At 50.6% G+C, this 18,695-nt stretch overlaps 5 protein-coding genes across 5 annotated transcripts; all 5 read left to right on the top strand.

Moving 5' to 3' along the window:
* Positions 1 to 2,934: 2,934 nt before the first annotated feature.
* Positions 2,935 to 3,749, top strand: N7532_002981 (UDP-glucuronic acid decarboxylase 1; the record flags this gene model as incomplete). Its single annotated transcript, XM_056615475.1, has 2 exons — positions 2,935 to 3,097; positions 3,154 to 3,749. The coding sequence occupies 2 exons, from the start codon at positions 2,935 to 2,937 to the stop codon at positions 3,747 to 3,749; spliced, it is 759 nt and encodes a 252-aa protein (XP_056475832.1).
* An 880-nt stretch (positions 3,750 to 4,629) lies between these two features.
* N7532_002980 (UDP-glucose 6-dehydrogenase) lies at positions 4,630 to 6,287 on the top strand (the record flags this gene model as incomplete). The annotated part of the gene is made up of 3 exons (XM_056615474.1): positions 4,630 to 4,669; positions 4,720 to 5,114; positions 5,166 to 6,287. The coding sequence occupies 3 exons, from the start codon at positions 4,630 to 4,632 to the stop codon at positions 6,285 to 6,287; spliced, it is 1,557 nt and encodes a 518-aa protein (XP_056475831.1).
* Positions 6,288 to 8,603: 2,316 nt separating this feature from the next.
* Positions 8,604 to 9,107, top strand: N7532_002979 (uncharacterized protein; the record flags this gene model as incomplete). The annotated part of the gene is made up of 1 exon (XM_056615473.1): positions 8,604 to 9,107. One exon carries the CDS (start codon positions 8,604 to 8,606, stop codon positions 9,105 to 9,107), a length of 504 nt encoding a protein of 167 aa, XP_056475830.1.
* A 44-nt stretch (positions 9,108 to 9,151) lies between these two features.
* On the top strand, positions 9,152 to 12,868 carry N7532_002978 (uncharacterized protein; the record flags this gene model as incomplete). The annotated part of the gene is made up of 1 exon (XM_056615472.1): positions 9,152 to 12,868. The coding sequence occupies one exon, from the start codon at positions 9,152 to 9,154 to the stop codon at positions 12,866 to 12,868; it is 3,717 nt and encodes a 1,238-aa protein (XP_056475829.1).
* A 502-nt stretch (positions 12,869 to 13,370) lies between these two features.
* Positions 13,371 to 16,545, top strand: N7532_002977 (uncharacterized protein; the record flags this gene model as incomplete). The annotated part of the gene is made up of 2 exons (XM_056615471.1): positions 13,371 to 16,251; positions 16,448 to 16,545. The coding sequence occupies 2 exons, from the start codon at positions 13,371 to 13,373 to the stop codon at positions 16,543 to 16,545; spliced, it is 2,979 nt and encodes a 992-aa protein (XP_056475828.1).
* Between the last annotated feature and the right edge of the window lie 2,150 nt (positions 16,546 to 18,695).

Raw genomic sequence — 18,695 nt, 5'->3', positions numbered from 1 at the left:
CCATCTTACGCCTCAATTCGATCGAATCTGCGCAGAAAACGATATCGTACCGCTCTGTATGCCATCGCATTCCTCGCATCTACTACAACCGCTTGATGTTGGATGTTTTGCTGTGCTTAAACGCGCGTACGGTCGCTTCGTAAGCGATCTTGCCCGGGTCGGATACAATCATATCGACAAACTCGATTTCCTCGCAGATTATCCTCAGGCGCGTATAGAGGCCTTCCAAACACAGACCATTCGAAATAGTTTCGCAGCTGCAGGTCTTGTTCCAATTAACCCAGAACGTGTGCTTTCGAAACTGAATATCTCACTCCGAACGCCTACACCACCGAGTAGTCGACCAAGCAGCAGATCAAGCTCATTCAGCCCAAAGACGCCTAAAACTGCCGTTCAACTAAATAAGCAAGCTTCGATGCTTAAGGAACTACTAAGGCAACGGTCAAATAGCCCTCCGACACCGTCAAAAATCATACTAGATCGGATTATCAAAGGCCACTATCAATCGCTACATGACACAGCACTACTAGCACAAGAAATCGCCAATCTACGCGCAGCGAATGAGAAGAAACGCCAGAAACGCACTCGATCTAATCAGCAAATAGTACATAAAGGGGGCCTAACGGTTAAAGAGGGCTTACAGCTGGCTCAGCAGCAAAATCAGCAAGTAGAAGGTGAAAAGGCAGTATCGCATGCGCAGAACGATCTGCCTATCCAGCCCGATCAGCCAGCCAGGAGGGCTCCGTCAAGGTGTAGTGGATGCAGAGAAATTGGCCACAGGATTAATTCATGTAATAATCGCTATATTTAAACAAATTTATGCGTTTTGGTTGGAAGGCTTCCAATTAGAAAAGTCGAGTCGGGCAAAGTTGTCAGCTCGGCCGTGTTGTCAGCTCGGCCGTGGATTACGTTATACTACTTACTAAGCAGGAACAAAACGGCCGGGATGAGATAGGAATAGATGTTGATTGATTCATTGTGGATATATAACTAACTGCAGAACAAAGCGTTAGGCGAGCCTGAGATAGGCCGATAGCCACAGAGAATCCACTAGTTAGATTCACAGCAGAAGTATTTTAATATCTCATTTAACGAGAGAAGAACTAGGTGCTTTGCCTTGCTAGCCTTGGTTGTGGTGTCGCTGATAGATTCTATTCCCCGCCCTTTGTGCGTCTCTAGCGGCTGCGGGGAGGCGCACAAGTTAGGGAACTGATAGGAAAGAAAAAGAAAATTTTCGAACTATCTGTGTGTTCTATCTGCTTAAATCTTTTTAGTTGATCACTCGTAGGCTTCTATACAAGGTAAGAATCGTCTCGAGGATCGTCTCGACGATAGCTGAATACTTTACTAGAGTTATGTGTGGACTGGAGTAGGAGGGAAGGAAGAGTGCGATCGCACGAGCCTCGGCCCACTTTCGTGGCAGTTGCCTTTCTAATACCGTCAGCGATGATCAATCGAAATGGAACTCTTTCCCCATCTAAGCCTCATTATTCTCCGGTAAAAGTCGCTGTTTTCCCTATATTCTCTAGTGAGCTAAATATAACACGCTCACAGGGGTAGTTATATGTTTTATGTCAACATAAGAGGACGGGCCTATCAAGAAGACCGGCCAGATTAACGGAAATAACAAGACCCAGCCGCTACAGACGACAGTGTGTAGGGGTGGAGACACATCGATCTATTCCTAAGACGAAGAGCGGTATAGAATTAGCGCACGCACGAAAGAGGCCGTCGAAGACGCGATTCTATTTACATACCCGACCTTCACCACTAATCAAAATTAACAGAAGCAGTTGCTCTGTAATTGTAGGTATATACCTAGGTCAGTACCCCACCACGCAAAAGCTCACCCATGTGTGGGCACCCCTACCTATGCTCCCCCATGAGTTCACGTTCGGCTAGGCCGTAATATACCGAGTATGAGTGGTACAGAGATAATGGTTCAGTGGGCCCCGCTAGTGACGTGGCTACCGATTTAGATCTTCACGAGCTGAAAGGCATGGTGGGGTTCTGTTCACGGACCAGGTGCACATTAAGAAGTATTCGTCGTTTCAAAGGGCCTCAGTACGCACTGGTATTCGAATGGACTAATGATTTGATTCAGACCGCCATTGGGATGTGGTCGATTACTCTACTTACTATATGGGGTGGGCTATTTCGATCCTAGTGAGAAAAGAGGCACATTGGGTACGTGAATGCAGAATCGCAGATTAGTATACAGAGTGGAGAAATGAATGTTCAATCGATACATGAATGACGTGACGTGCTAAGACCTAGGTTTATCTGGTAGCTCTATCGTGCCGTCCTGTCCCCGCTTATACCTCGATATACTGCGTACTGCGTAGTTCAGATGATGTGTGCTGATCTTCAACTAAAAGAATTGGTTCCATTCTGCTGGACACCCACATTGTGGCTTAGGTTACGATCTCACGTGACACTAGGGCTTAAATTCTTGGATGCCACTCCAGAACACTCGTTTCGACGCATTTGATAAAATTTGGGCCTCTATGTATTTCTCTTGAAGCAGCCTCTGTGTGGCCATTGTCCAGTGTTTCCCATTCATTGTGTACTTGCTTTGCCATTTTCTCTTTGAGAAACCCTGGCATTATGGTTGAATCAAACCATATCATACCCTTGAAGGTCTTGGTCACTGGAGTATGTCACTCGATTACCGTGTATATGTAAGATACTAATTTTCAGGCCGCTGGTTTTCTCGGATCCCATCTGGTCGACTTTCTACTACAAAAAGGCCACGAGGTTATTGGCGTCGACAACTTTCAAACTGGATCGCCTGCGAATTTGGAGCATTTAGAAAAAGACCCCAGATTCACGTTTTTCAGGTATATTTTACCCTATCATAATCGACCAATATCTCGAAATTCTCAGTAATGACCGATCAGCCATAATATTCAAACCCCACTTGAAGATTTAGGAATGAAAAATATCGATCAAATCTTCAATCTAGCCTGTCCTGCGAGTCCGATTTATTACCAGAAAGACCCTATCTCCACTCTCAAAACCTGCTTTCATGGTACGGAAAATATCTTGGATCTGGCGGCGGAGAAGAATGCTCGCATTCTCCACACAAGCACATCTGGTGACTCACCTTCTTGTCTTCTCCCCCAACCTTAGACACTGACCGGTAATCATCAGAGGTATATGGTGATCCACAGGTTCACCCTCAACCAGAAAGCTACTGGGGATATGTCAACCCATTTGGAGCCCGCTCCTGCTATGATGAAGGCAAACGGGTGGCTGAAGCACTCTGCTACGCATATCAGGCAAAGTATCAAGGTATGGAAATCCGGATTGCCCGTATCTTCAATACATACGGGCCTCGGATGTCCTATAGTGATGGTCGAGTTGTATCCAGTTTTATCGGTGATGCTCTTGCCGGTAAGGAAATTAAAATCACTGGAGATGGAACGGCTACTCGGTCGTTTCAATATATTACCGACTGTGTCGAGGGGTTATATCGACTCATGAACAGCGATTACGCTCTTCCTGTTAATATTGGTAACCCCGGGGAGTTTACAATTCGCGAGTTTGCGGATATTGTTGTCGACATGATCGCTGAGATTGGGAAGCCTAGAGTGCCCATTATTTATTTGCCACGACCTTCCGATGATCCGAACACGAGACAACCTGATATCACTCGGGCGAAGGAGGTCTTAGATTGGGAGCCCACAGTAGCTCTGAAAGAGGGGTTGAAAAACACTGTTGAGTGGCATCTCAAGCAAAGCATATGAGTCGTCCCCCTAATGAAAAGAGACCATGTATTGGAGTTGATATTTGTTCCCCATTTGAACATTGAGTGGGTCTAATTGGCTCGTGTGCATGTTTGACTGTCAGGTACATAAAATACACGTTTAGGACTGAAACTGTGTCCTTGGTATTCTTTTGGCCTAGCGGTATTGTTTACCGAGGTTCGCACCATTTTGCTTCCAACACGACTCGCTGGCAGTGGGGAACACCCATGGGATGCCACTGGATTGGTTGACAAGTCGCAGAATATCCCCTCAAATCCCACCACCAACTTAGTTTCTTCCACAAGTCTTATAGCTCATATATAGAGGGCTATTTAAAATGTGCGTCAGACGACATAGTGCCTTTAGAGCCAGGCTTGTTTACCAGTATTATTGATGTCATTGTGGGGTAAGTCAGCTAAGACCATATTGAGGTGTGCTCAGCTGCGTTTGCACACGCCACATTATTTTGTGCGGGTGATTTAGGTTACACAAAAGCTAAATCGTGTTAGCTATGCCGATCTGAAACCCAGTATGGCATGAGATCTGACTCCACCCCGTTCAGCTTACTAGTTAACTAGTTACGTCTTCCCAACACTTAATCAGCACAAACACCAGTTTGGTGAGGTACATGCTTACATACCCACAATGCCGACCAATCAGATAGAATTATAAGTTTAGCGAGGCGCTGGCTGGAGTTCAGGTACCTGCGATGCTGCAGCAAATGCGGCAAGACAGAACCGATCAAGGGGACCGGTCGGAATATTAAATCTTTCTTTCAATTTCATTTCCACGTTGATTTTCGAGACGTCATTCTATCTCCTTTGATATCACCTTTGTCTGGGCGCACTATAACGTGTTATATCTCGACTTGCGATCAATCATGGTTCAGAAAATAACCTGTATTGGTGCCGGATTTGTCGGTATGTAATTTTTTCCGGTCAACATGAACAGCTGCTGATCAAAGTTTCAGGTGGTCCATTAGGCACGGTGCTTGCCTTTTGCTGCCCAGAGATTTCAGTAACCGTTGTTGACAAAAATGCAGCCAGAATTGAGTCATGGAATTCAGATGATTTGCCAATGTACGAGCCTGGCTTGAGTGATATCATAGCTCAGGTTCGACAACGCAAAGATGCTTGCAACCTTAGCTTTTCTTGCGAAATCAGAAAAGCTATTGTCGAATCAGATATTATCATGCTATGCATAGATACACCGACTAAGAATCATGGGGCTGGAAGTGGAATGGCTTTGGATTTAGCTCACATTCAAGAGGCTGTGCGTACGATTGGTGAAGTAGCCACGGCAGATAAAATCATCGTTGAGAAATCAACGGTTCCAGGCGGTACCACGTCAATAATACAAGACTTAGTAAGCTCATTTGTTACGTCCTACGAGTACACCACTGATGATGAATGGTAGCTCGAGGCAGTGTCTACAGGAACATACAATTTTGAGGTTCTCTCCAACCCCGAATTTCTCTCCGAAGGCAGCGCAGTGAACGATCTTCTACACCCCTCGCGAGTGATAATTGGATGCCAGCGAACAACATCAGGCCAGCTGGCAGCAGAGAAGTTAGCAGCCGTCTATAGGAGGTGGACTCCGCATGAGCTCATTATTACCATGAACCAATGGTCTGCTGAACTTTCTAAGCTGGCATCTAACGCACTGCTGGCACAACGAATCAGCAGTATCAACTCATTGAGTGCTATCTGCGAGGCAGTTGGCGCTGACATCAACTCCGTCGCAGAGGCGTGTGGCACCGATCCCCGGATCGGCAATAAAATGCTGCAGAGTGGACTAGGGTGGGGTGGAAGCTGCTTTCCCAAGGATGTGGCGGCCTTGATTTATCTCGCACGAAGCCTCGGGCTTAACTCTGTCGCAGACTACTGGGCGGTCGTTTTAGAAATGAACGAAGACCAGCAAAGCCGATTTGCCAAACGCATTCTCAGTTGTATGCACGGTTGCATCAACGGGAAGTTGATTACAATTCTGGGATTTGCATTTAAGCAAAATACATCAGACACTAAAAATTCTCCGTCCAAGAACTTGGCCCGCGAGCTTCTGCGAGAAGGGGCTACGATTCATATATACGACCCAATGGTTTCGGAAGCCCAGATTTATAGAGATGTGAATGCTTCGGATGAGCAGTCAAGGCGACTACGGATTTTCTCCACGGCGGGAGAAGCATGTGCAGGTGCTGACGCCGTCGTGGTGGCCACTGAGTGGGACCAATTCAAAACTCCAGACATTTGCCAAGCTCCGTACGAGACTAATGTCGCAGTTGGTACAAATGGCATGCACACCAAGGATATCCAGAACAATGGCGCCCACCATGAACATGAGACGGGAGGAATTGACTGGGCTTCCATTGTGGACAACATGTACCGACCTGCATTCATATTTGACGGAAGAAACATTCTGAATGCCCAATATCTGGAAAGCCTGGGCTGTCGATATGTGGGTATTGGTCATTTGTCAAAATGGGACAGACAGCATCACGGCATTTTCGCGATGGCTCCAAAATTATATGGCATGATTTAGACCTTGTCACAGGTCAATGCCCGATATTGGTCACGTGTGCCACGAGACCTTGGCATATTGACATAGCGAACGCGCGCGGGAAGATCTTCTTTAAGCCTTTTGTACACAGTTCGTGGCCTAGCTAGATTGAATTTAAGTCTTGCTTCAGCCCTTCACAATTATACTGAGTTATGTCTAGTCATGCAAAATTATGGAAGAATATGGGTTCTATGGGAAACCCATGGGTAGGCTGCGGCATAACCGCATTTGCGGTTTCCAACAGGCAAATTGTGGCAGGTGACCACAACACCACAACGTCTAACCTGCATATGAATGCAATCACGTACCACGCTCAGCATCACAAATATAGCAAAGATTAGAACTAATCGGATAGAGGATTCCTCAGGCTCCACAAAAATATCTTTTTTATTTCTCTATGACTAGTATTCGCGAAGTTATTCACGTTTGAATTTCATCCGATATGGGCGGGGCGGGCCTTCCCGATCGGTCGAAACCGTCACTTAAGGTTATTCCTAATCGGTCAAAACCGTCACATAAGGTTATTACTTAAGCCACGCACGCTAACCGCTTCAGGAAAACCGTCACATCCCCCACAAGTTCTCTATTTCTGCGTTCGACGTTTGATCAAGACTTTGAAATTACACACTCATAATTTGATCCATCCTCTAATTGTCACGGGCCAGTGTCCGGTATTGGTCACGTGTGACACGAGACCTCGGCGTGTTGACATGGGAACGCACGCGCGAAGAACTTGTCTTTTTCGAGCTTTTGGTACACAGTTCGTGCCCTGGTTAGACTGAATCTAAGTCTTGCTTCAGGGAAAGACAGGTGCGGCGAGTCAAAGGAGCCGGTTGCCAGTTTCGCGACGTCGCGATCCCAATGGTCCTCAGCCATCTGGTCTCTGATCCTACGGGGTTTGAGCGGCAAGTGGTCCCTCAGCTGGAGGCCATTGGAGAGCAGCCTCCTGAGATTACTAATATTCACGACTGGTTTTGCGAAGAGACCGATTTGCAGGGCCTTCGCACGATCCGGATCATGGCGGTTTTTCACTGGTTGAGTTGACCAGATATGCCATAGGGCGTAACTGTAATTTGATGATTAATGCCTTCGGCGGTTCTCAATCCTACTCTATCTCCGTAAGCGCACCTCTTGCCCCAGATTCTATTGTCGGGTGAGCGGTAGTTAAGGGGTGGGGCCCACATACCCGTGGTCAGTCAAATATATATTCTTGCGTACGACACACCTGACTCCGCGGGGGCTTCTTAACTGTCACAATATATTTATTCAGCAAGGGGCATCTGCCGCTACCGAGCTCAGTTGGTTATGTGGAACGATAGTTATCGACGGGTTTAAGTTCCCATTAGGCTTTGAGCAATGAGTGTATAAGGCACGAGTGATAAGCGACGAGTGATAACCGACGAGTGATTAGCGACGAGTGATAACCGACGAGTGATAAGCGACGAGTGATTAGCGACGAGTGATAAGCGACGAGTGATAAGCGACGAGTGATTAGCGACGAGTGATAAGCGACGAGTGATAAGCGACGAGTGATTAGCGACGAGTGATAAGCGACGAGTGATAAGCGACGAGTGATAAGCGACGAGTGATAAGCGACGAGTGATTAGCGACGAGTGATTAGCGACGAGTGATAACCGACGAGTGATAACCGACGAGTGATTAGCGACGAGTGATAAGCGACGAGTGATAAGCGACGAGTGATTAGCGACGAGTGATTAGCGACGAGTGATAAGCGACGAGTGATAAGCGACGAGTGATTAGCGACGAACAGGGCATATAGCAGTAGTGCGTGGCTGAAAGCCATAAGCGACGATTCTCTCTCTCTCTCTCCCATGTACCGGCCAGCATTTAAGTTTATGACACCAAACACCATTTGAATCCGCCAAGGTTGTTCTAGATCATTGTCTGGTCAATCAGGAATGCCAAACAATGCGTCTCATGACACCAGAATAGATTCTGCTGTCGCACCTCACCGTCGAAAAGTTGGCGATTTCGACTCTCTTGCCAAGAGCGTGACGATTTCCTGTTCCGGATTAGTGGATAGACTCAAGACCAGGCCAGTACCCCAGATCGCTCAGCCGCAGCCAATAATACCGATCATATCCCTGTCAAGGCCTGAATCCCTGCCAAACTGGCTGACTTCCTGCGATGATTGGCTGATCCCTGAGCCACGTGTTGTTGAATAAGGGGTTCGATTTGACATATCAAATTATCCTTTTCTAGCTTCGTGCACTTTCGCACTCTCCCCTGAATGAAAGTCTCCGTACGTACTTTTCTTCCTGTTTGGCGTTCTTCAAGATGCCCAGAAAGCACCCATCTCAATTGAATTGTCCGCAAAGATCTCATCCGCGTTTTAGTGCCGATGACGCAGAGGAGCGGACACGGGAGCGCCAACGCCAAAATCGAGCCCGTCGAAGAGCAGTGAAGACATCGAACGACGCGCTGGTTACTCCTGTGGAGGATGAACGTTGGGCTGAGTCCCCTCACGTACTTTCGGAAGAGGAAGGCCCAGAGCATCCCAATGAGCGCAAAATTATCGCCTCCGACTTGGACCACGCGAGACGTGTGAGATTTGCCCATGACAAAGATGAAGATCCTCAAGTCACCCATCGCCGTCGTCTTGATGCTATCCGAGCCAAAAATTACCGAAATCGCCGCAAGAATGAGCAATGCGTTGGTGCTAACACCAGCACGCGGTACACGCCTGCCATTGGCCCCCCTTGCGCCGAACCTGCCTGTACAGATCAGGTGATTGAAGCAACTTATCGCCGGCCCCACCGTCACCTCTACTTGAGGCTGTGATGGAGAGTGGACTACGTGACGATGTCAATGACTCGGCCTGTGGCATGGCCGCCGGTCCCGGGGACGAGACTCTCGTTAATGAAACCAGTGAGGATGACATTGAGTATTATCGGCATCACCAAGACGACCCGGTTGAGTTGGGCTTGGCCGATGACGAAGGGTGTGAGACCGTCCCTCAGATTCCAGAGTGGTATGTCGAAGACTCACCACATCTTGTCCATAAAAACAGCTCGTCTACTGATCTGGAATACGCGACGGAGAAGCTTGCTCAGCAATTTTTGGTGGGGATCCATGGATGTAGCGCTCAGAAGCATCGGGAATCTCTTGCAGCCCACATCGAAGCTGAGGAAAGTTGCAATCATCATAAGTTGGATCAGCTCTTCCATCACGCAATCCCTCGCACACTGGATAAGTCACAGCTCTTCCCACGGCAAGCTCTCCAGGAGGAGACGCCCCTTGTTCCTGACCAATGGAGGGAGATATTCTCGGGAACAACACCCCAGTACCGAGATGGCAAGCCGAAGCAGGTCTGCCTTCATGCCGAACGGAGCCAGAAGATGCCATCGATGACCTCCTTTGACGTAGACAGCATCTTGGGCTTTGTGGACTCCCCGGCGGTAGCGGTGCATGGGATCCGGTTCTATTCGGCCCCGCAATATTACCAAAATATTCACAGCGATGTCCACATCACCATCAAACGGGAGGCTGGTAGTCATCAGCGGCCCCGGCTGCTCACATCCCGATTGAAAGATGTGCCACATTTCCTCTTTGCACGAGTTGAGGGCGCCGATTTTCTCACTCTTCATATATTCTTTCCCCACCTGCCGCACTACTGCGACTTTACGAGGTTAACTGACGAGCAATTCTCGCGGTGGTTTGATCAGATCTTCTACCCTGCCCTCCGCCAGGTCTGTGCTGTCGATCACCTCCAGCATCTGCCGGCAAGTTACCAGCACGCCCTGGCCACCTGTCGTGCTTCCCGGGTTGAGAATTGTTTGCGTGATACGCCCGGTCATCAGCCTCAGCTTCAGATGTCGTATTTCTTGCCACCGCAATGCTTGGCTCAGCTATGGCATTGCATCCTGGCGACAGTCACGCAGCTTGGGTTACAGGATTTCCGCGAGCCCGAGCTATTAGTCGAGGCAAAAGGGACTAAACTACGGTTCAAATCTGCCGCTACGCCATCCGACATGCTCGCTGTCCTGGAAAACTTTGATCGCGAGCTACATCGCACTCTGGATTTTTCCCACGTTTGGCATGACCGGCTGTACGTCGACGTGGGCAAAGAAGTATGCCCTCCACATGTCATTCCTTCAGAGGACACGGGTGGGGTTCCACCACACGAACCGCAAACATACCTCTGGCGGCGATGTTGCCTCCGACATCACCTCCATCAGCTCTATGACGGGGACGTTCCGAAGTCGAACCAGAACTTTTATCATGAGTCGATGCTTCGAGATGCGGGTTCTTTGACGACTCTGACGCCTGCCCGCTCCCGTCTTCGCCGTGGAGGTGTGTTGTATGGTCAAATGTACAACCTCACCAAGGAGATTATCGATGCCACTCGCACGTTCCCATTTCAGAATCCGGACCTCCGACAGCTGGCACTAGATTCTCAGCTCCGCAACAGCGCACAGAGCCTTCGCAAGATGTCACCACGGGCCAACGGGGTCACCGAACGCGCGTACCTTGCCAGCAAACGTCGCTGCCACTATGGTCTGATGGACTCTCGACAGCGAGCCTTCGGCATCCGAGAAGAATATCGTATCTCATGGGCATTATTTCACGGCCTTATAGCGGTCCTGCGCTCTCTCAGGCGTGTGAACCTCTCCACTAGGTTCCTAGAGCCCCCCCAGCATGTGTGGGTGATTCGCACCGCCGACTTCGTCGATTTCGTCTGGCACAACCTCAACAAATTTACCACGGGGTTCGAGCTGGTCCGAGCTAGATGCTCCCCTGGGTTGACTACGTGGGAGCAGACGAAAATGATGGATATGCTCCTCTCCTGTCTTCGGGTCGCTGTTGGGGGGCATGATTATTCCCGACAAGGCTCGCTGTGGTGGAGTCGTCGAGAATGTCCCCCACGGCCAGCCAGACCGATGCAGGTGCAGTATGGGCTTGGGTTCAGCCAAACGCTAGAACAGTATGGTTACTGCTGGCTCGAGCCTCGGATCGACTGGACTCGAATGACTTTCCTCCCCGATATCACTGACTTAGTTCTGTTTGGAAGTGGCACCCTCCAACGACGATATCTCCAATGTGGCGGCCACATCCAACATTTCTTTGATCTTAGTCGCCGCGCTGACTGGGGCCTCGAATGGCTACAGCAGCATCCTAATGAGGACGTTATCACCAATCGAATTCTGTCATGGTTAGTTCATCTATGTCTCCGGCAGATGCGGTTAGACACTCTGCGCGCTGTCCGTCGTGATATCCCACCGGATATTCGCTCTGCGATTCTGGACGATCAAATTCAGTTTTGCCGGAGCGGCCTATCAGCGATCTTGCCGAGAGGCATGACCGCAGTAACAGGCAACCGGACTAGTATCAAGAGCCCTCAAGAAGCAGCTCGAGCCCTATTTGGCTTCGACGATGGTCGACTACGTGTCAACTGGGATAACAAGCCATTCCGCACACTTTATCAGCGAATATGCGCAGCCTTGCAACAGGTTCCGGCGGACCGAAGATTACCACATGTATTTGCAAACCGACTTCTCCGCTACCTGTTTGAATACCACTGGGTGCTTCCGTACCCGTCCTCATATGAACTAATGCAAAAAACAAAACATGGCAACCACCGCTGGTATTCCCTTGATCTCCGACCCGACTCCCATCTTAATCCAGAACATGCCGCGCTGGATGATTGGTGCTGGGCAAGAAACAAGTGGCGGCCAGGCTGCCCGGCACCAGTTCCTCGATGCCTCGATTGGGATAAGCATCAATGGCAGTCATGGATCGATCGTCATCGTGGTCCACAGCCAGCAGATATACCCTGGGAACTCCAATTCGACCTTGACAGCTCCGCTTATCATCTATCGAAATTTCCCAATGAGGCCCATCGGTATCCTGTACGGAGTACTCGTCGAATCATTTGGGACGTAGACGAAGGCCCGGATTCCTCTCTTACGGATGCAGAGGTTGTGCCGGGGAGCATGCACATCTCTGAATCGCCTGTAGGTCGTTCAACATCCGAGGCGAACCTAATGGAACCGAACAGTGCCTCGGAAGGCCAGGAGGGATCTGATACCATTAATGAACCACTTCTTCAACCACCAGACCTCCAAACTGTCCCCTCAAGTCAGCTGCGTCTCCAGCAGTATGAGTCGGAACTCCAGTGTGAGGTTGCGGTCCATCAACAAATGGAGCAGAGCTTGGCGACTGTTCGAAAATGGATCACATATGGCTGCGAGCTGGCCTTCAGGCAGCAGGAATTAGCTCAGATCCAGTCTAGTATTCAGGGATCCATGACGCTCTTTGGTGCATCACCGGTGGTTACTCAAGTGCAGCCTACCCCAAATCTTGCCCGGCCGGTGGAGATCCATCAACCGTCTCGACGGATGACGGCGAATCATCATAGATCCCAAAGACAAGGCCACAATCCATCTGGAAAGCGAGGCCGACCTCCAAAGTATGCAACTCGACAAGAGAGGCTGGCGGCTAATGCCTATCGACGGCGGGTCAAACGGCAGCGTGAGGCTTCCAACAGGCAAATTGTGGCAGGTGACCACAACACCACAACGCCCGGATGGAGATTATTTTAGCATGATTAGAAAGCCCGCATCCGCCAGACTCTAAAGCCATTTCTCTTTTTACATATTATCTAACGGGTAATTCATGGCCAGGACCAGAGCCACCCCAGGGTCGCAGGGATTTGGTCTCGTAGATAGAGGTTAAAGAAGATCTGCTTAATCAGAATCCACACTTGAAACTCCTCCAACATCTCTGGTTGAGCCAAAAGAAGGTAGGGAAGTTGGGGACTTTTTGAAGTTCATAATTTCGGCGACAGTGATCGATTTTCGGCGACAGCTAAACCGATTTTGGAATAGTGCCAAGTTAAACCTCTTTTGGTCATTAGTGTAACTTTCTTACTCTTTGATCAGAGATGCATTTTCTGACCTATCGAATCTTGTGTCCTCAATTAGTGCCGCGAACTTATTCATTGCAGCCCCTATTTCCATCCGCCCTGTTGACCATGCCTTGCAGGGGTGAATCCAGCGCTTCTCATCCCCACGTGCGATCGACCGCTGAGGAGCCAAGTTTAACATGACATTACTAGCCACAGGTCCTAATATTCGAAAGCGTGGCCGACCACGAAAACACCCATCCGTGGAGCAGAGGCGCGAGGCTCGCACGATTCAACGACGGCATCAGCGACGGCGACAGTCCGCCAGGGCTGCCGAGGCTGCCAACTATGCGTCTCAAATCGGTCCGTACTGTGCCAATCTCGCTCACGTAACCGCCGAGCCTGTTGCTGGGCTTGTTCTTCCTACCACTCCCTCTTTTGCCCTTCCCCGAGAGGAACCCACGCTGCCTGGAGACATTCAGCCGCTCTCGCTTCCTCTGAGCCCCACACCAACTGCAGTCATTGAACCTGGAAGTGCCGCTCTCCCTCGATCTCTGTCCGCCGACTCGACCTGTATTTTGCCAGATAGCATACCTGTGAACGCAAATCCAGATCATCATCCGCTCGATCCCTCACGGACTAGCGAATCATCGCCCGCGGCACTGATCAGCGAGGATAACGAAGAATCTCCGATCCGATCCCCTAACCAGTCCGGCTGTGATCATACACGTATTCTGAGCGACACGAATGACGTGTGGCCTGATGTGGACGTGCCAGATCCTGACATCATCGTCGATTCGGATACCGAGCTAGAGAGTCCCACTCCAGACCAAGAAACGAAAAGTACCGGAGCGCTACTCGCGGAACAGCTCCTCCGGTCTCCCGAGTGCTGCATTGATTGCCATACGCGATATAAGCACGAGCGGAACCCAGTCGGATCACCGAGCCACGGTCTGAACGAGGTCTTCAGCTGGCCCTGTCCCGACGTGCTCAGCACTACCAGACTGGCCAGGTCTGGTGACCAATTGATCGAGGACTGGCCACCAGAACAGCGTGAAAAAGTCTTCTGCGGAACCGATGCGGGACAACCCAGCAGCGTGCCTGCTATCTGCTTGGCCCGGGGAGAACAGAAGTTAGGGCCAGCAGCCGTCCACTTCGATATTGACAGTGTCTTAGCTCATGTAACCAGTCCAGCTGTCTGTTCCCAAGGCCTCTACTGGTATCCTGTTCAGCGGCCGGTCTCGGACCTCCAGTCGGATCTTCACTTAGATCCACTCCCGGTTCAGTTCACAGATGGCCACGGTCACCTACATTGCGTCTCAGTACCGCTACATCGCGTTAAGCACTACACGTTTGCCCGGGTGTCGGGATTCGAGGATGCATCGATCTACGCCCTGTTCCCTAGACTCCATCAGCCCCAGCAGAAGTCTAGCCGACTGCCAGATGATCAGTTTCGGGTCTGGATAGACGATATCCTCCTCCCAGCGGTCCATCAATACTACTCCGATGCCCGGCTACAGCATTTCCCTTCCAGTTTCAGTCATAGCAACTCAAACTCATGGGCGGCGTGGGCGGAGGGCCGATCGATCCAGACACAGTCCCGTCAACAGCTACTCAGCTACTTTCTGCCCCCCGAGCACCTAGATCATATCTGGCAGGCTGTTCATCAAATTATTCGAGCAAAGGGGCTAGACGAATTCCAGGGGGTTCGTCTTTTCCTGAGTGCTAAGAACCTAAAGCTCCGTACACAGTCCGCGACCTGGTCCGATATGCAACATCGGTTTCAACAGTTATGGAGCAGCACTGCCAACCAGAGTTATATTCACGAGGTCTTCTTTGATATTGGGAAGGAAACATGTCCTATTACCCCCGATTCTGGCCAGCCCATCCGGGGGCAAACTCTGCTCTGGAAACAATGCTGTCTAGACAAGCTTCTCCGCTCCCCGCTAGTCCAGAACCCGGGGAAGACAATATTTTATCCTTTCTCGTTTCTCCGAGATACAGGGTCCTTGACGATCCAAACCCGGACTAGATCTCACCTCCGTAAGACCGGGCTCCTTTACAGCCAGTTCTACAACTCGGTCAAAGAGATCTTTGCGGCTGGAAATCAGTACCCCTTCAGTAATCCACTGTTAGAGGCTCCAGCCCTGGACCACGAGTCATATCAAACTTGGCAGCATATCGGGAAAGGTTTTCATGACCGAAACACCCTCCATCGCGCGTACATCCACAGCAAGTCCCGGTGTGCCACTGCAATCGATGCATCTATTGGAAAATCTTTTGGGACCCGGGAAGAGCATCGGGTGCGCGAAGACCTCCTGATCCAAATTAATCAGGAGTTTCAGCGACGCCGCGCGACTCAACGGGTGGTTCAAAATCCATCAAGTCAACCATTCTATATCCATTCCACTGCGACTATCCTTAAATGGGTCCGGTGGAACATAAATCGGCTATGTGCGGGATTCGAGTTAACAAATAGTCTGCAGCGCCATTCTATGGTGTCCTGGGATCGCACCCAGGTAATGATCCTGTTCCTCCGCTGTCTCCGACGGGCATTTGGCGGAGGCGGGAACCGGTTAGAGCAAAGCCGGGCGTGTTGGCAAGACGTGAAAGAAGTTCCGGGGTCCAATGGCCAGATTCAGTATCGGGAGGGCATTGGACTGGGAACCACTATTCAACGCCACGGCTATGGCTGGTTCCTTAACAAGATCCACTGGGATACTATGGGTTTCCGCCCAGCCCATCGTCTCCACATGGACCTCCACACACCAGCGGTCATGGCCCAGTTTCGAGTCAATTACGAGCGCGTCCGCAAATACCAGAATGATTTTCTTCTACTCGAGGATTATTTTCTGTATATAATTCAGTATCAGCGAGACCATACCGCGTCTACTGCGCTGCTCTCCCTCCTCATTGACTTCTGTCTGCGCGCCTTTCGGAAAGATATTCTGACTGTCTTGCAGGCGGGCATACGCCCTGAATTTCAGAGCATTGCAGAGACTGGGCAGGTAGCGCTCAGCAAGCCCTCCCTACAACGGGTATTAAAAGACACACACTGGCCTCCTGCCATCCTGACTGGCAGTCGTTGTGGCATTAGGCGTGTTGATCATTTATTTGCTTGGCTATGGGGGCTGCATCCTGACGAGTATAGCCGCCTGCACTGGGCTCATAAACCATATCGTACACTGTACCGCCGCTGTGTGATCAAAATCCAAGAAATTTATGGTGAGGAAATAGCCACTTCCTGGCAAGCATGCCTGAAACATCGCTTTCTCAGCACGCATTGGATGCTGCCGTACCCAGACCAACAGACCTTGTTCAGCCGGGACAAGCACCAACGGTATCGCTGGTGGTCGAGCTGGAATGAAGAACTGATACGGAATTCGCTCCCGGCATGCGTATCTAGGTGCCCAATCATTCCCACTACGCAATATGGACATTTACCTCAACATGGCTGGATATCATTCGCCCAGGCAATGCCCTTGGATATCGAACTGCCGCCCATCCCAGGCAATATCGAAGCATTCCTCAAGATGGTATACTCTAGAGGGTGTTCCACCCGGGGCCCGCTCGACTTCTTCGCCCTCTGATTGGTCCCCCGTGCGTGCTCCCGGCGCCCTCGGTGCGTGCCCGGAGGGCCCGCGCCCCATCAGATTCGCGCAGTCCGCGACCGCCGACCGCAGCGGGACCCCACCCCATGGGCGTAAATTCAATGTGCCGTAGGGTTTCTAGGGTTTTAGGGTTGCCGTCGTAAAATGGGTTTCGGGGCCCATTGTGTTGACATTTTTGCTGACAAAGATACCCCAAATTTGAATATGTTGTAAAAGCAATTCGGTTTGATAGTCAGATCAAATTTGAGGCCAATCCATATTGATATAAGCTTGGTTTCTGGGGTTCGAAAACGCCCGATGTTTTTGCAGGAGCGCGCATCACCCGCCGACCGTGGTCCATCCGCCGTACTCCGAAAATCACCCCCATCAGGTTTAGTTCACAGGACTAGTTTTTCGTCGAGATGTCAGAGGTTAATTGCCAGAGGATTGATTGATATCCCATATTTTAAGAGCATCATAGCCCCCATCAAATTCGCGAAATCCGCAACCGCCGACCGCAGCGACCCTGCCGGGCACAGCCATAGACTATTCACGATTCATTCGGCCAAGGATTGCTATATGATGCAGTTGGAGAATCATCCACACTCCGGTCGCACGATCGTACCAGACCTAAGCTTCACCACACCGAATTATCACATTTAGAGTATAGATGTGTATCCCCGTCTTTACAGTATATGTATTGAAGAGGGGAACGCTCGATGGCAGCACGCGCTGGGACGTGCGGGTCGATTCAGCAGAAAGACCACCACAAAACACACGCGTATGTAGGGGTCAGGTCGGGGAGGTGTAAGAAGGTGTATTCGAGAACTGGCTATCCGGCCACCGTATACTGCCGGCTATGTCACATAGTCTGGATGGCACCCATGTAGTAGGGGGAGGGGGTCTCCCCACTACAATATATATCTTTACACTGTCAAGCCCAGTTTGCCGGGTGCATTGGGCTCATATGTGATCTGCCCAGATCGACGTGTTCCTGATAATTCCGAGGCCATATCTGATTTGATTCCCCAACTATTGATCTCTCGATGTCGCTATTTGTTGCATTGCGCTGGAATATCTAGATCGGTCAGCCAGACCTCCGGCAGTCCCGCACCCGCGTGTCAGATCCCGAGGTACTCTCCGGGATGACCTATCACATCGGCCCCAGTGCCGTTCAACCCCTATTCCCTGCCTCCCTAGATCAAGTTCTTTGAATCTACACCTTGTGTTTTTCTATATCGACCTCACTCACCGCTGCCTTCTCCACTAGCGCTCTCACCATGGACGCCATCGGGGTATTCTTCACATATAATGCCACATATCGGTTATGGATCTGCAAGACCTGTCAATATGTGGTGGATGTCAAAACCATGATTGCCCACCTAGGCGCAAAGCACCGACAACACCCTATGGCCCGCACTGGCGACCAACGGGCAGCTATTCATGCTGAAGCCATGAAGGCGAACCCATGGAACCCTGACACGGAGCCATTCACCCCACCACCCCCTGACTCCCGGCCAATTCCTGGATTAACGGTCCATCGTGGCTACCGCTGTCCCGCCGACGGCTGTCGATACGCGTGCCGCACCCGAAGCACTATGGGCAAACATCGTGGAGATAAGCATCGCGATGCTGTCTACCCCCGGGGAGGCCACCAGTCGACCCAGATGACGATATACTCCGACTCCGGGCCCTGGAGCCGGTGTACTGCCAGCGATTGCATCCATATGGGCCGCATAGTGTCTACTTCGCTGTCACGCCCAATCCGGCGGAGCTGGCGGACCCCAAGGCCCCGGCCCCGGAACTCGATGAAGCTGCATATATCCGATCCCAGGTGGACTTGGCGCTCCTCCGATCTGATGGGATCGCGGATGCAGAAGACCAGATGGCGCCAACGGACGAGAATGCCACCGACACGTCCCCGTGGCTGGAGCT

Source organism: Penicillium argentinense (assembly GCF_028826775.1).
Source record: "Penicillium argentinense strain IBT 30761 chromosome Unknown utg000004l_segment0_segment0, whole genome shotgun sequence".
In the NCBI taxonomy this organism is placed as follows: Eukaryota; Fungi; Ascomycota; class Eurotiomycetes; order Eurotiales; family Aspergillaceae; genus Penicillium; species Penicillium argentinense.
Note: the sequence above shows the minus strand (reverse complement) of the source record. Positions and strands in the feature narration are given on the sequence as shown.